Source organism: Caloenas nicobarica, chromosome 9, assembly GCF_036013445.1.
Source record: "Caloenas nicobarica isolate bCalNic1 chromosome 9, bCalNic1.hap1, whole genome shotgun sequence".
NCBI lineage: Eukaryota > Metazoa > Chordata > Aves > Columbiformes > Columbidae > Caloenas > Caloenas nicobarica.
The window spans coordinates 13,418,632-13,435,589 of NC_088253.1; the positions used below are offsets into that span (position 1 = coordinate 13,418,632).

The 16,958-nt window shown below is 45.9% G+C and overlaps 2 protein-coding genes across 3 annotated transcripts in view; one reads left to right on the plus strand and one right to left on the minus strand.

Annotated features, from left to right (window-relative positions):
- PEPD (peptidase D) overlaps nt 1-6,304 on the plus strand; it is a 131,740-nt gene extending 125,436 nt beyond the window's left edge. For both annotated transcript variants that reach the window (XM_065640860.1, XM_065640861.1), the window contains one exon: nt 5,631-6,304. In XM_065640860.1, coding sequence (XP_065496932.1) covers nt 5,631-5,780 — 150 coding nt within the window. In that variant the 3' untranslated portion in view covers nt 5,781-6,304. The remainder of the gene's footprint in view (nt 1-5,630) is intronic.
- Nucleotides 6,305-9,882: 3,578 nt separating this feature from the next.
- CEBPG (CCAAT enhancer binding protein gamma) lies at nt 9,883-16,882 on the minus strand. Its single transcript, XM_065640875.1, has 2 exons — nt 16,781-16,882; nt 9,883-11,981 (listed from the first exon to the last, which is right to left on the minus strand). Exon 2 carries the CDS (start codon nt 11,870-11,872, stop codon nt 11,420-11,422), a length of 453 nt encoding a protein of 150 aa, XP_065496947.1. The 5' UTR covers nt 11,873-11,981; nt 16,781-16,882; the 3' UTR covers nt 9,883-11,419.
- Between the last annotated feature and the right edge of the window lie 76 nt (nt 16,883-16,958).

Consider the following 16,958-nt stretch of genomic DNA (forward strand, 5'->3'; position numbering starts at 1 on the left):
GAACAGCAGCTCTTTTGCTGTGCCAAAAAGGGCAAGACCGTCGCCATGTGTTGTAGTACGTGCTGCCTGGTATTAGCCATAAAGAGATCGTAAAAGCTGCAAGAGCAGGAGAGAATGAGAGGCAACGCGAGATTTCCTTGGCCCCTGTGCGTTGCTGGTGGCATGCGCACACCCGGCACAGCCTTCCCACGGCCCTCTAACACAGACACCCGGTTCAGGCCTCCGACTGCTGCTCAGAGACCCCGTAATATGGGCTTTGACCAAACAAGAGCTGTTCTGGGTCCAACACAGATCCCTCTGTGGGGAGGCAAGACATTTTGCAAGGAGAGCTGCTTCTGCGAGCATGGGCTGCCCATGCCCCAGACTCTTTACTTGACAGCCGTTGAGTTCAGCCCTTCACAAGCTTCCTTGGCCGATTTCGGAAAGTCGCTCAGTCACACGCACTTCAGTTCTCCATCTGCAAAGCTAAGGTCCAGTGTACCGAGGTCATAAATTCTGTGGGGCAAGGGCTGCCGTCGGGCATTGGCGCAGCGCCTGTCCCAGGGCACCTCTGCTCTGCCTGGACTCTGCCCGCGCCGCTCTCATAAATAAATATGGATGTGCAAATAGAGGAATGCATAGACGGTTGTATATATTGCTTAGGAACAGCAGCCGATTCCTCAGGGAAGGGGAAATACCGACTCCAAATGCTGCCCTTTAGGGTTTGACATTTCCGTTCTTTATAAGCTGATTACTGACTCATGCTGTTCATATGATGTTTTCTTGAAGACCCAGTAAAACCATTCAGTCTTTTTTGGCCTTAAATATGCAGTCTCTGTTCAAGCTTTATTTATCCCTAGGATTTGTAGAACTAGCACTAGACTTAATATGTGAAATCTCTGTGCAACTTAGAGAAAATGCTGAAAGACAGCTAGATGTTAAACACATTCTTTCATTTGCAGATTTTTCTCATTTAAAAGTTAAATAAATTTACAAAGCCCAGGACCTTGAAGATCCACTAATATTACAGGATTTTTCAAAACAACAGTACTTCCATTACTCAGGAACAAATGTTAAACCAAATAAAAAGCAGGATGTTTCATTGCTTCTACCTTTGGTTCTCAGAGTCATGCAGTCATCTCTGTCCTGATTTTTATTTTTCGGGTGGCTGAGCTCTGTTTTCAGGTTTATGGTGAATGTGTGTTGTGGAATTAAATGGTTTACTAGACAAGAAACATTATGCTCATCTGCTTTTTAAAATTTCATATTATGATGCAGTAATAATGCTACACAGCACTTTTTGGGAAAGTTTTCACAGAAGAGCAGTTGTCATAATGAAATGTGCAGCTTTCTTTAAAATTTTTGTAGGAGAAGCGATAGTTGTAGGCAGCCCAAAAACAGTGACTAGTTGCTTATAAACCTTTAACCCTTTTCTCTTAAGTCATCTAATTAACATAATTAGGTTAAAGTAAGGGCAGTTTTTTCTAACCCATATTTAGCTTATAGTTTATTGCTTCTTTTTGAGCCTGGATGAAGGGACTGTGTGCCTGAAGCTTCTTTTTCCAGCCATGTCGGTTGATGTAATAGAATACGTGGCCTCACCCTGCTAATCTTGGTCCTCTTTTATTAAATGTTTATATGTGGACCTTTAAAATAAAGTGTGCCTGACATGAGGACTTGCTTGTGAACCAGAAGAGTCCCCGTGTAGGACGGAGCCTGTTAGCCTCTATAGAAAACATCTTGGCGTTGCCACTTGGTGTGAAGTGGCAAGAGGAAAGTGCCTTCCCCGGCACTGCAGCGTACCCGTCTGTCCCTGGGTTTGACATAAAGACAGCTCAATTTCCTAACCAGTCCCCCTTAAATTCAGAAGTTGAACCCTGCTTGTGGTAAGTTTGCTCTGTTAAAAATTATTGGTGAGTCGATGGCTAAGTCAAAATAAGCCCCCTTGGCTACACGCATCTGCCTCTGTAGGGTGCCAGCTATAAAAACAGACAGGTGAATCCTTCAAGCCAGACAGAAGCGTAAGTGCTGATCTATTTTGTGGGGTAGCATGTGTGGCCCACATCCCAGGTGAGTCTCCCACTCTAAGATCTTGCAGCAATAGTATTGCTGCTTTCCACATCCATAATCAAACAAATGATCAATAGATTAAAAAAAAAAAGAGACACGTCACTAGTGGTCTTTTTTAATCACATCTGGGATCTGTCATCTTGCAAATCCGGACTGTTTAATTGGCCAAAATTGTTTCTTTATTCTCAAAAGCCTTTTATATATATCCTCATCCAAAAGAAATGAATGAGTGCTACAACCCCCTTCCCTTGGAAGATAACACAGGAGGCTCTGGGGAGCATGACTGTATTAGTAAGTCAGGACAAAGTGCGAGGCCGTATATATAGCTGACAGCAGCCTTGGTATTTAACTCCTGTGCTGTTCTTGGCTGTGCCCGCACGGCTCTGCTTTGGGACAGAGTTGGGTCCATTGAGTTGAGCCACATGATGGTCTGTTGCTGGCATTAGGCAGTTGTGCAATCAGGTCTATCTAGACAGATCACGCCACTATTCTTGATAAGAAAAAGGCATTTTAGGGACAGTCCTGGCATTCCTGGCCACCTCACCTTTGCAGGAGTGCTTTTAAAAGCATGCCATTTCACACTGAAAAAGCAAAGCCTCCCCTGGGGTGTTTGCAGAGTGTCCTGAAAGCTGCTGATGCAGCGAACCTCACACCTCAGTTTGCTGTTCCTTTAAGCCATATCCGATTCCAAACCACTCTGTTGCCCTGAAACTGTTGAACAAAGAGCCTGCAAACAGGGACAGCTCTGAGAGCAAGTTTCATAACCGTTGTCCCCCACTGGGAAAGGCAGTCCCACGCCAGTGAGCCTTGCCAGGCAGATCCAGCATCTTTTGTCCATTTGGACAGAAGACAAGACCAATGCCGGGCTCTCCTGTAGAGAAGGTTTTGCAGGTCCTCTGAAGCTGCTTCTTGCTGCTGCTGAGTTTAAGTTCAGGGTGAAGCATGGAGGGTGTGAAGGAAAAGAGCAAATGCAGAAATTTCCTCCTCCTTGAAAACATGTGTTCCTCTGCACTCGTGTTGCTTTTAGGCGAAGGGAAGATGTGCGCTGAGAAAAAGAAATCTGTCTTCTCTGTTACAGCAAGCACCCATTTCAGGTGAGATTCATCCAGGCAGAGGAATGGTTAGATCCTGGAGAAAGAGCTGGAGCTTTCCTAGGAGTGGTGGGTGAGGCCCCGTGGGAGCAGTGGGGTCTGTGCGCCTCCACCCACATCCCAAAGACCGTTTGGAGTTGCTGATGGTGAACAGGCTGCTGCAACGATGCTGGCTTTCCTGCTTTCCACAGCAATCCACAGCTGTGGCTCATGTGATGTCCTAACAATGTTTCTCCTGTACAATGTGTTGCTGCATGTGGCACTCCAAACTGATGGGTTTCCCTGTCCTCCACCGTTTGGTAACTCTCGGTTCCCTGGTTTAGGTGGTTCCAGCACCCCCTGCACTCTTCTCATTCAGGGTATCTCACTTCTCACCTCCACCACAATCTTCCTGCCTGGACTGCTTAGCCAGGCCCATCTCTCTTTGTCTGTTCTTTGTCAATCCTGTCACACAGCACTGTATCTTCGTTCCCCTGGCTCCTTTCTTCACCTTGCCTCCATTCTCCAGCTCCTTCCTCATCCTGATGTTCTGTTGTGGCCCAGATAGGGCACAGCTTGGGCAGACACCGTGTCCCACTTGTTCTTCCCCCTCCCTCTTAGTCTGGCTTTCATCTGCTCTGCTTTCAAGTCAGCCCGTACTCTCAAAGAGTGCCAAGGTATTGGTGAAGGCATGAAACACTTTTTTTTTTTGCTAATCTTACTGGCTAAGCAGATGTATTGTGGCTGGGATTTCTCTGTATCAGATAGACGGGGGAATTTCAGCTCACGCAGGTGAAGATTGTGGAGGCAGCGGCGCTGGGGAAGAGGCTCTCCCCGTGGGCAGGTTCAGCTTCGCCTGGCCTCGCCTCTGCTCGCGGACTTACTTTGCACTAACATTTTTACCGCCCACATCAGTGCAGCACCCAGCTCCATTTACACTGGTGTGCTTGCCAACGCAATGCTTTTACCATTCCCCCATGACCCCTGGATTCTGTCGCTGTAGCAGGTTTTTGGCAGGGGCTGGTTCACCCGGGCGGGCTGAGCACCAGACCCGGCAGGACAGATCCCGGGGGCTGCTGCGAGGCAGAGGGCACCAGTCACCTTTAGATGCAATGTGACTGTCTTGCTGAATCCCTCGTTTATTTTTTGCTCAGCTGGCCGAATGAGAAGCAATGAATCAAAAAACCCACCCCGGTAAAATCTGTTTAAGGGCTTAGAGTCATTCCATGTGTTGCTGATTTCCTCTCCGGCAGCAAGGCACCGGCCTTTCAGGCACAGCGAGTGTAAAGAGCCTCACAGCTTTCAAATTTACAGCTGTCCAAATCAAATGTGTGAACTCAATGGAGTTTGTTTATTTAATTCTGCTTTATAATACACTTAACTTGATACCAAGTAAAAGAAATAATCTGGCAAAGACATCATTAAACAGTTTAATAAGGGCTGGATGACTCATTTTGTTTGAACAAATGGATTATTTTGCAATCAGAAGTACAAATGTTAACCAGCTTTATTTTTAGTTGAATATGTCAAGAGGTCAGAAACAATTAAAGCAACTGTAAGGTGGGAGTCCCTAGAGTTTGTGTTCTCTTGGATTTACACCTTACTAAAATTGCTTTTATTGCAGCTTAGCGACTTACTAACATTTTTCTGATAAGATAACGGGAAATGACTATGTAGGCATATTTACTGGTAAGAAGAGATTAGAGTTAAAAAGAAATGGAACATACTTTTCATTTTAACAGAACAAGAGCTAGAAAACTGAGAGGATCTGTTTTTTCCTTACATGATTTGAAATGTACTGATTGTATTTTAAAATGAATGTCTGACCTGCTCAGAACTTTCTCATCAGCTCAAAGTTCAATGTTTTGGATATCAGCTACAAGCTATTTCATGTTGCGGTTCCTCCTTCGAAAGTTTATTGTATTTAGAGGAAAGAGAATGTGATGTTTCAGTGCACAGAGCAGCTAACTGCAGCTCAGCAAGAGGACTGCTTCGAGGACAGGCACTTTGGGCATTGGGAGACACTGCTGTTGAACGTGTCCCTAGCAAGCCATGCGCCAGAAAGGCTGGAGGCAAATTCAGGGGAAAACGTTCATTTTGCTGCTTCTGATGTCAGAGGGTTGAGATTTGTTTGCCCCGTGTAATTACGCGGCATGAGCTCACTGGTGCGGCACCTCGCTGCGCCTGTCCCTGGTGCACCTGACGTAGCAGAGGTGTCACCTGCGGGGCCACCCCTCCTGCGGGGCTGCTCTGCCGGCGTCACCGCGGAGCTTGTGTGACCCCAGGAGGGTGGCAGGGGCCGGTGGCCCAAGGGGAATTGGGCCGCACAGAGCTCTGCGCCACGGTGCTGGCGGTGACGGGCAGTTCCCATGATTGCAGTGTGTTGCTCTGCCTGGTGTCACGTCACCACCAACAACTGAAATGTCCCTTGCACTCCCACCACTGTCGCTGCCTGATGCGCTTCTCATCCCCAGCTGGAATACCTTCGTAACTGTGTCTTCTCTGTGACAGGTCCGGATCGAGGACGACATCGCAGTGACAGCCAGTGGAATGGAGCTGCTAACATGTGTCCCACGTACTGTTGAAGAAATAGAGGCTTTCATGGCAGAAGGCCAAAGCAGTGCCAAGTCATTTGACTGCCTCTCCAGCCAGAAGCAGTAAACTTCAGGATGATACTTACTATCTCACGCTAATCAGTCATTATTATGATTTAATGCTGCAGCATATAAAATGCATCAAATTCTTAACAGCAAGAGAGGCAGGAAGGCTATTCGCTGGAATGATTTGTTCATTAAAAATGAAGGCTTCAGCGCTTGATATCCAGGTAACTCAGATGCTGCTGCTTGCAGTCAGCAGTTAACATTACCAAGTGCCACCTGAATAACCCTGCTGCTTTATCAGTGGGGCTGATACTTCTGTCAAACCTTGGCTCAGACATATCTTTCAATTAAATCTGAATTTCGATGATAGAGACTCTTTAAAAATACCAAATGGATTATCTGAATGCTGTCAGCAATTGTAACAATTTAAGTCCTTTTTTAAACTTAATCACAAGTGTTGCAAAAAACATAGAAGAAAAATCAGCTGTTCTTGTTGGACGTAATGGCACTTATATTTTTCTTATGGATCTTGTTATTTCAGTGTCAATGGAGTAAGCAGAATCAAATTTTTATTAAAATTCATCCCTGGCATCATTTATGCTCACAACTTTGTGATCATTATGCTCTTCTGCTCCCTTTCGTGCTTCTGTATCTGACCTTTCTACCAATATGTGCTCTGGAAACTTTGACCCTTCATTAGCCAGAATTTTCTGCTCTGGGTAGCGGGTGTACTGATACTTCACACACAGCTTATTAGATTTGTCCATCTATTTGTTCCTTAAAAACACAGTTTGCTGTGTTGTTCACGTTGCCTTAGAAATTGCAAGAAGGGGGTATCTTTGCTGCAGGGCTCAGGGTCATTCAGCAGTATATGCTGTGCAGAATGATAGAGTTATTTTTAACTGTCCAGTGTTAGCCGGTTCAGAATGAAATCAAATAAATTTTATTTGGACACACCACAAACATATTAATAATAATCATAAAATGATCTTCCATTCATGGAGGATTTAAATTACCCAGAGAAGCCTTTCTTTGGGTGTTCATGAGCCTGCAGGAGAATAAATACATTTCTTACATCATAAAATAACACTAGTTGCTGTAACTACATAAAAATAATTTTGCTCCCGTTATGAACACATCAAAACCCCTGTTTGGTCTTCAGGCCCCATTGCAGAGTTTGAGTGCAAAGGCTCTTCAGAACACCCTCTGCCATGTTGGGGGAATGAAGCCACAGCAGGATGTCAGGGCCTTTCTGGGTCTTACTGCTTGCCCGATGAGGATTTTCCTGCTGTGAAGGGATCGGCTGACTTGATCATCTCAGCATCTTGGTTCTGTCGCTCGCATCCTGGAGCTGACATGCAGGCAATGGGACCAACTGTGAGCTGGGTGGCTGCAAGCGCCTGTCTTACAGGCGACGTACAATGCAACATAGGCTTGGATGGTGTCAGAAACGACTGTCTTTGTGCCCCGACCTGGGACTGGATTTAGATCTGAAATAATTTCCTTAAAAATTGTCAAATGTGTTACTCTACATAGATTTCTTTTTGCTAATTCAGTTCGTCTGTGTGGCAAGAATCTGCTCTTTATTCATAACAGCTTGGTGACCCATTGCTAAATAGGAAACTGGATGTTGGAGACTAAGGAAACACATTGTGAAATAATCCAGGCAACTTCACTCCTTATCTTTAATGTCACTTTATTAACAAATGAGCCTATTTACATTTTTAAAGGTTGCTTGATGTTGGTTTGTAAGATTTAAGTGCGGGAGACCTCGACTGCAAAGGGGAAGGGGTGAGGAGGAGAGAGTGTGAGATGAGCAGCCGGTATGTGCAGCCCTGCTCATGCTGCCTTTGTGGTGACCGCAAGGCTTGTTCCTCCAAAACACGGCACTTATGGAGAGGACATCAGGCTTTGCTTTAGTAGCTTTGCAGATACAAGAACACACAAACAACACTGGCACAGCTCCAGACTCGTCTCCCCGTAAAACTCGGGAGGTTTTTCCAGTGCAAGGTGGTGCTTATGGCCTCAGCCTTGATCCGGCTGCGTCCAAGTGTGTTCCTGCAGCGTGCTCTTAACACACCCATGGGATCGCTCCCTGCTCTGGGCACTCTCAAACCTGCCCTTGCTTGGGTTCAATAGCAGTTACTATTTTAAAGTAGCACTTCACAGATTTTTTTTTTAAAAAGAGAGTTTTGGAATTGTTTCAACTGAGCCATAATCCAAGTCTAGTTAATAGGCTTTTACCTGCCTGTGATTAATCTTGGCAAATACTGGGCACTGCTGCTGCAGAACAGGTCGAGCAATCGGCTGTGCTGTGGGAGGCAGAACTGGTTCTGCTTCGACATGTACCAGCGAACAAACCCTGTCACGAGTTCTGGGGGAAAAGCACTCCCTCACGTAACCAGCTTCCCTGTTGTTTTGCTTGTCTGAGACGTGGATGCGTTTCGGTCTGGGATGGTGCATCGTCTCCCATTTTTCTTCATAAACAGGCCTGTGAACTCAGTGACTATGAATTTCATCCTTCCTTCCAGAAGTCTGTTCTGTAATTATGATAATTTTTACCCACTTAAAAAATGAATTAGAACTTTTTTTTCTAAATTAGCATCTGTGGGGGCTTTTTTAAAAAAGCAAAGTGATATTTAATACACTTAAAATGTATTAGTGGGGAAATACATGTTATGGCAAACCTTCTTTTTGACTATGAGCTATTGTGTTTTCCTAGATGCCTTTTTCCCTTGGTGCAAACACTCTTGGATAGAGCTGCACCAAAGTAATGGAGTGCGTTATGTTAAGCAAGTTTGTGTGTTTAGAAAAGCCTGAGCACTTCTGAGCTCCTACATTTAAAGTGCTTCAGCTCCCGGGGCTGGATGTAGTCTGGATTTATCTGCCCCACCAATTACGCTGCTGAAGCTACAGAGTATAGTTAGGGTGGGAGAGCCTCCCAGTGCTTGTGGAGGTTGCAGTAGACACCTTCTCTTAGAGGTACAGTGAGAAAATGGGAATAAGGTTTCCTGGTGAAACGTACAGTGCTGTAACGTGCTTTCCTGTAGTGACAGGCACTGTATTCTCTCACAGACTATAGTTGTTGTCAAGAAAAAATGTGGGAAAAGGAAAACCTTAACTTCTATAGGCCTACACTGAAATTTTCTTCTGTAGATGTGTGTTTATTCCAGGAGAATCATCCAAGTCACCTGGGTATGGGTGTTCTCCTGTGCCTTGCACTGCGGGGTGAGAATTAGGCGTTTTGCTGTGGCACAGCCTGCGCTGCTCCACCCTGGGCAAAGACAGGGGAAGCTTCACCTCTGCCTGTGCTCCTCGGGGCTCTGAGACAGGTATTTTGGCAAGAGGGGGCTTAGAATAACAGACTAACGCCCTTCCTGAAACCAAACTCTCGCTGAGGCTAGATTTAAAATAGTGATTTGTTGTAATCTTCAATCCATGGCTTCACATATCAAAGCCTACATGCTTTCCTATGCAAACAAAGCAAGTACGGAGACTGCTAAGCCAGAAACATCATTGTGCAAATGACTTTTCATAACTCTGTGGTTTTGTTTTAAACAAGAAGGAAGTGGAATTGGAGCTGTCAGGAGTAACAGGTGGAGAGTTCACTCTCCAAAGCATCCGGAACAGTCAGTTACTCTCACTCAAAGAGATGTAAGGAATAATTTTCACCAAAATCAGAAACAAATACCAGAGATCTGGAGCCCCTGTTCTGATTGTCAGGGGGAGGACCCTGCATCAGCCTGTCAAACCAGCTGCCAGACAGCAGGGCCACGTAGTCCCAGCACAGCCAGCGAGGGAAGAGACCAGCTCCTGCCTTTTGCACCAGTGTGGGTGCACAGCTAACAAATGAGATGCTTTTATGTCCACCTTTCTCCTTGTAGTTTTTGGTGTTGTGTGTGTCCCCTGCCTTTAATGGCAGTACATTTTCAGTCTTAAATTTTGTTGTTGTTGTTGTTAAATCAGGAACTCAGCCAAACCTGTAATGAGTTTCTGGTTCTTTCCATTAAGTAGAAGCCAGAGTGGAAGACATGAATGAAGACTGTTGCACTGATTTCTCAGAGATAGCTGCTTGAAGTGGGCACCTCTGCATTTGAGGGGAATAGAAAAGGGACAGGAAAAATGAGGCCAGCACTAGAAGCAAAAGTTTTTTATTCTGATATTTCAACCCTACCTACTTAAGCTGCAGCTAGAACCAAAAAAACGTATCTTTGTAAAAAGACTACCGTAATCCAAAACAATCCATAAAAGTTTTCCACATGTATTAAAAGTTTAAATTCAAAAAGAACTTTGCAAGGTTTCATTTTCTAACAGCATCTTCATAGAGATAATATCCAAGTTATCTTCCTAAGTACAGATACAAGGCAAACAAGCATCCTACAAAATAATCTATGGAAAAAGGTAGTGTAGGAGGGAAATTAGGACAGTGTAATAATCCAGCAGCCAGACACACAGGTTAAATGTAACACAACCATACCATCAATGAAATACTTAAAAATGAAAATAAATTAAGGTTACATCAAAGTTCCTGCTTTACTTTTGTTTAAATCCTTAATATAGCACATACCACTGCATTATGAATCATGGCAAAGACTTAGCACTAGCATTAAAAAAGTTGCTAAACTTTTATGAAAATAAAACAAGACTGAAGATACTCCTTCACACAACTGTATGGTGGCTATAGAAATTCCACTGAATCAGTTATTCAAACTAGGGCCATTTATTTTTAAAATCACTGTAAGACCTTGACTGCAAATCTGAACAGCCAGGAAATTTGAGATGAACGTCAATGAGCAGTGATCAATACACTCTGGCTGAACATACGCTGTCTTACCCTTTTCATTGCTTAGCCAAGCTGCACATTTTGTTCTCCCTGATACCTGCACCCCAGCAAGAATGCAATTTTGCAGAGCACAGTTTTTTGGTAGCATTTTGACATTTTCTGAAAACCAAAATCTTGTTCTTATGAGGCCCCAGTCACTATGTGAGCGATGTGAACACAGGCATAAAGGCTTTGTCAGTGTGCTGCTTCGCCTCTTGTACATGATGCTTCAGACTCCTTTGCCATTTGGAAGCCAACTGCCTGTATGTATCATTATAGTATTTGCTATTTTTCTAGAAGACATCACTAAGCATCCCAGGTCACAATTACTACCCCCTCCCCATTAACTATAACTGGACAGGAAAGACCTAAGTGGTGCTTTACAGGACCTGCTCTACAGATTTAAAGTAGTCCAACTAACAGGAAAGCAAGCACCCCCCCCACGGCCTTTGCAGTTTTGTAATATATAACGGAGAAAAAAAAGGGCATAAATACACTAAAAGGTATTTAAAAGACATTTTATCCAATTATGAGTTTCTGACTACAGTGAACCATCCTGCTGGATTCCTCCCATTATGCAAACTATAAGAAGGTAAGTGAACACTTCTGTGAAAATGCTATTTTCCTAATACTAAGCTCTTTGTTGACTATGAATTTAGATCTGCATTTATTAGATAAATCTTTTAGAGAAGAAAAATATTTAAAACAAATACCCAAAGTTTCTGGTTTAATTGTATCAAATATTCAGTGTTAAACCTAAAAAGCAGAATATCTCCACAAAGTGATGGTTAAAAGAACACAGTTTTTGCTTGGTTACTGCATGGGCGTTGCAGACAAGCTGCACCTCCAGAGTTCATTTCATAAGGTTGCAACAGTGTCTACTGTCCGTTGTTTTCTGGATTTGTTGTGGTGGTTTCAGTGCCAACAGGTTGCACATTGTCTGCAAGATTGTGTGCGTGCTCAAGGAACAAGTCTTTCAGTACGCTCAGCTCCTTGGTCAGGAGCTTAATTTTTGCCTCTAAACGTTCATTTTCTTCTTTGAGCTGGTTGACCCTTTGCAGCGTGTCTTGTGCTTTCTGCTTGCTTTTTAACCGGCTCTTTTTCACTGCCATGTTGTTTCGCTCTCTGCGCTGACGATACTCATCACTGTTTCTATCCACAAAGGAATTTTTCTTTCCCTGTTTGCTTGGAGGCACAGCTTTGCCTCCTCCACCAGGACTAACAGGCACCAGCTGGGGAACCTGCTGCAAACCACTGGTGTGTGCTTGGGTGTGAATCACGCTTACTCCGTTCGCATCTGTAGCAGTGTTCTGTTGGGATGTCTTGCTCATTTGGACAGGCTCTTCCTGACACAACAGAATTTATTAGGAGACTGAAAACCGTTATGTTTCTAGAAGGTGTTTCCAACAGGTCTTCACATGAATTAAGGGCAAGGTGAACCTAGTAGGGGGGGAAAAAAAAAGCTATTAAAGGTGCTGGGTTCAGCTACAATCTTATACATCACTAGCTTTAGCATAGGGCACTGCTGGCACATCTTGCAATAACAAATCACAACTGTGCTGGAAGCGGACAAGCTGCCAACTACATTTCAGAAGCCTCTCGAACGTATTTGTATTGGAAGGGACTGTTACTGGGTCATCTAGTCAAGCTGTTTGCATTGTTAACTGGCCCTGATGGATGGGTGTCTAGCCTAGCCTTGAATATCTCCAGTTTCACAACCTCTGTCTTGGCAACAGGTTCCACTGTCTAACTTTTTCTCCAGTTATATAATTTTCTTAATTTTCAGACTGGAGTTTTCCTTCTGCAGCTTAAACCTATTAACAGCCTGACTCTTGACCAACAGGAGTACTTGATCCTTGTCCTGTTCAGGCCATCCCTCTGGGTGTATGCACAGACAAATTCCTCCCTGGTCTCTTTCTTCTGGAGAGGGTGCTCAGACTGTCCACCTTTCCTCAATCATCTTACAGCACTTGCTTTTGAAGATGATGTCCAAATTGATGACTTTTAAGCTCTCACTAGTACTGAGTGGAAAAAAATAATCTCTGGAAAAGGGTAGTGTTCTGTGAAGGCTGTGACTGAGTGGCATTAAAGGAACCCTTTCAAGCACAAGCTAAGACAAGCTAACCCTGTACTGGTACTGTAAGGAGCAGGTGGGAAAGGAACACAGGGTGATGGCGATGGGAGAACCACCACATAGCAAAGACAGGGCTGTTGCCACCCATAAGAACACAGCAGCCACAGCTGACTTGTCCACAAAATACGTGCCCCTGCTGTAAGTCCTGCTGTAGGTCCTGCACCGGTCCTTGTCGACGCTCCCGTCCAGCAGACATACAGAGGCCTGCCGAGCAGGACATCCCTCAGCTGACTCAGGTCAGCCTGCTCCTGACCCTGCTGGTGGCACAGAGGGCTCCAGCACAGCTGCTGCAGGGACATGGCCCTGGCAAGGCCCTGCCCCTTTTCCCATCTCATGGCATGACCTCCTACATGTCTGGGAGAGAAGTTTGGAAGAGGGGAATGGCAACGGGGTTGCTCTGAGTTCCTGAAATGCCTACCTGTGGCTCCAATTAAAAGTACTCAGTGATCAGTCAAACGAGTGGATGTGGTGAGATGTTCGTAAACCAGTTGCTGTCACTGGTCATTGTAAACTGACCGGTTCATCAGCTGTTTACTGTTCTGTTTGTTTTTCTCAGCAGTCTGAGTTGCTGTTTTACCTTCTGCTAGAGTATCATTAAAAAGGTTAAAATCCTACTGTCCAGATCAATTGCAAATTTTCTCCCATAATGAGGGAGCCACAAGATGCAGCTGCAGAGTGTAGTTCAGTAAAATTCACAGAAAAGCCTGGTAAGTTTGGCTTGAATGTTACTCAACATTCTCTGTCACTGAGAAGTCTTCTCACTTACAAGTGAAGATGTGTGAGTATACCCCACCCCATCCTATCAAGAAATCTTTTCATTTTCCTATTTCGGAGCAGAAAGAGACCCATCAACTCTTTTTGACATCTGTATAGCTAAATCTATATACATACATGCCTAATTTTTATATTTAGTATTTTTCTGATTTCAACTCTTAAAGCAACTTCTGCAAACCACATTTAAGTCTTAGATACTGACTGAATAAGCAATTTGGTTCAGCAGTTAAACTGAATATACAGCTAATAAGATGTCACTGTGCACAAACAGCAGACTGGCAGGGCCGGTTGTAGTAGCTGTGCATGTGTGATTACACAGACATTTTTAGTCAAGATGCAAGTGTATGCTCCTCTTGGAGCAGATACTGGCTTTGTCTCAGCTTTATTTTTAAATACAGGATTTCTGTAGCCCTCTAGAAGTATATAGCTCTGTTAGATCGCCTCTGACAACTGAATTTTTCCACTAATTTTTGGCATCTTTTCAAGGTCAGAATGCTCTCCTGTCTCCTCTATTCCAAGACATTACAGTACTTGCTAACTTCATCTGGACAGCCCAGTTAAGTAATCCATACCATTTTCATTATCTGCTTTTTGTACCTCATGAGATAGATACTACGGAGGAAGGGGTGTCTCCTGCGCCCCAAGGCACCTCACCTGACATGTAACAAGTTTCTTCACATCACGAGGTTCCATGTGCTATTACTCTCTATGCTACTGAAACTATTTAATATTGCTTTAACGTTCCCTTCAGATCTCTATCAAATTCCCCTGTAATTCAAAGGAGAAATTATTTGTTCCATTAAACTGAATTTTAATGGAATATTTTAGTTAGGCAGTCTGTGGATATGAGCAAAGAAGATGAACCAGTGTCACACCTCTCAAGCAAGCGTTCTAGCCCTGCTAGATCTCCCTCAATTCTGTCCCACTAGAATTCATCCATTTTCTATCAAGTAACTATTTCTTGAGTGAGACAAACTGGCTTGATGATCAGAACTCTTACATGAGATGACACCTGGATTCCTGTCCTGCTCCAACTAATATTTATGCAAAGCAAGTAGCACTAACTGTACTGCATCACAGGTAACCAGGCGTGATAACCCTTGAGGCTTGAAACTAATTTTCCCCCCGAGTTATTTGGAGGCTGGTTTCCTATCACAAATTGTCAGTTCTTCAACAGAACGAGAGGGAAGGATCTCCTGGATCGCTGCTGTGGAGCATCCTTCAGGGAACACGGCAAGATGGAAAGGCAGCAGGTATGAGAAATACAGAGGGGGCTCTGAAGAAGGATGAGGTGAAGGACACAGTAATTGGGAGGCCATGAGGGTGGGGAGGCAGATGGGTCTCAGAGTTTGTTTCTCAGGCACCATGTCACACAAATGCAGCTACTCTGCTCCTCTCCACAAACAGGTTGGTTTGCTGCGAATGGGCATTAGCCCCGGCACAGCAGGAGGCAGCTCCTCCGAGAGCCAGATGAGTTTCCGAGCATCTTGTTCCCATAAAGCTGCTCATTTGCTTGGGCTCAGTGACAGCCCTAGGCTGGTTCCACCCAGCACATGGTAGTGTTTCCAGTGGCCAGTTAGAACTGCCTTGGTCTTTCCCTGGGCCACCAACTGGCCACCCAGGACACCAGCTGGCCACCCACAGCAGCAGAAGAGCCGGTTACTCAAAGGTGTCCTCTGAGGCAGAGAGATGGTTCTTACTGGCTGACAGCACTCCTCAGGGACCAGAGACTCCCAAGCAAATCAAGGCCTTTATTATCTTTGCTTTCACAAAAAAAACAAAAAAACAACCTTCCAAATGTTTGTTTTGGCAAAAAAATATGTGTTTTAATTTGTTAATTAAACCAGTATTTTTATTTAGCAGCAAAAAGTACAAAGCACTTCTCTCTGCTTCTTTTTTGAGATGTGACTCTGTTGATTCTGATCATTAGTGAGGATAACTTTATTGCACAAATCCACTCAGCCGTCTATGGCAAAATGAGTCCCAATCTGAACAGCAATAGCTGGCCTCCCTTCTCTTTGACTTCAGTAGGAATACCCCAGCAGGATCTCACTCTAAATCCAGGTCACCCCGTACAAAGAACGACAGCACAGAAATCCAGGCGTATGTTTGCTGCCCACGGGGAAGGCCCACTCCTGCGTTTGCTGACACTCTCGCAGGCAAGTTATCGAGAGCTGATGGTAACTCTCACACACGGAAGGCTGGGCAACAACTTTTTTTAGACTAGGTAGCTCAAATCTTATCATCTGTTGCCAAAGCTGACGTCCCCACTTTTCCATATTTTTCTCAGAATCTCAATATTTTTTCATACACCTTACAAGAAAAACACCCTCCAACATCCTTAAAAAAAAACATGCTCAGAACATCCAAAGTATGTATTTTAATTGCAGTCTAGCAGTGTTGATGACAGAGTCACAAACAATTCCAAACATGTGGCAAAGTATCAATTTGACTCTGTCTTTCGAAATATAATGAAGGTGGCTATTTCTAAAGATGAAATAATTCCTTAAATCTCAAAGTTTTTTTCAAAATACACGTTTTTATACTTTCTGAAGAGGTGTTCTAACCACTGCTGGGAGTATTGAGTTGTCTTAATGACTATTTCCCACCAGATGTCAGAGCTAAAACCAACGTCAAGCTCTCCGTGACAGATCTGTTTTGAAAGTTGCGCCTGGAGCTATAAAAATCTGTTGGGAACCAGAAAGATTTGTCAAGACATTCAAAACTCCCTTGAGAAGCTGGAAGAGAAAAACACGGGGTGTTAAACACGGCGCTGGATCGCGGCCCAGGCCAGCGCCCGGAGCCCCTGCGCACCCGGAGCGGGGCGAGCGGCACCGGCGGGGTTACACCCGCCCGCGGACCCTTCCCGGGGCCGGGCCCGCTCGGTGGCGGCCGGAGGACGAGCCGTAGGGGCCGCCCGGCCCCGCCGCGCAAAGCACCCGGAGGCGCCTGGGCCTGGCCGCGCTCCCCGGGCCGCGCCGGAGCCACCGCAGGGAGCGGGCCCCTCCCCCGCGGGCCTGTGGCGGCGACGCCACCGCCCTCCCCGGCGGACCGCAGCCCGGGGGCCGCTCGTCCGCGGCCGCGCTGCCGCTGCTCCTCCTCCCCCGCCCGTGCGGGGCGCGGGGGTGCCCGGCGCTGCCAAGCCGTGACTTCACCGGGGGAGGGGAGCCGGGGCCGCCCGCCGATTGCATCATGCGCTCCCATGCGCGGCGCCCGCCGGGGCACTCGCCGCGACGCGGCGGGAGGAGGGAGGGCGGGCGAGGGCCGGCCCGGCGCGGCCCCCCGGCCCCCCCCGCGCCCCGGCCCGCCGCCCCCCGCGAGCCGCGCTTACCTGTGGCGGTGGCGGCGGGAGGGGCCGGGCCGGCCCGAGCCTCGCTCGTTACACTGCGGCGCGCGGGCGAGCGGCGATTGCGACACCCGCCCGCTCCGCCCGCCCCCTCGCCAATCGCCAGCCAGCCGGCCGCCGGGATGATGCAATAGCCGCCCGGATTGGCAGCCGGCGCGGCCAA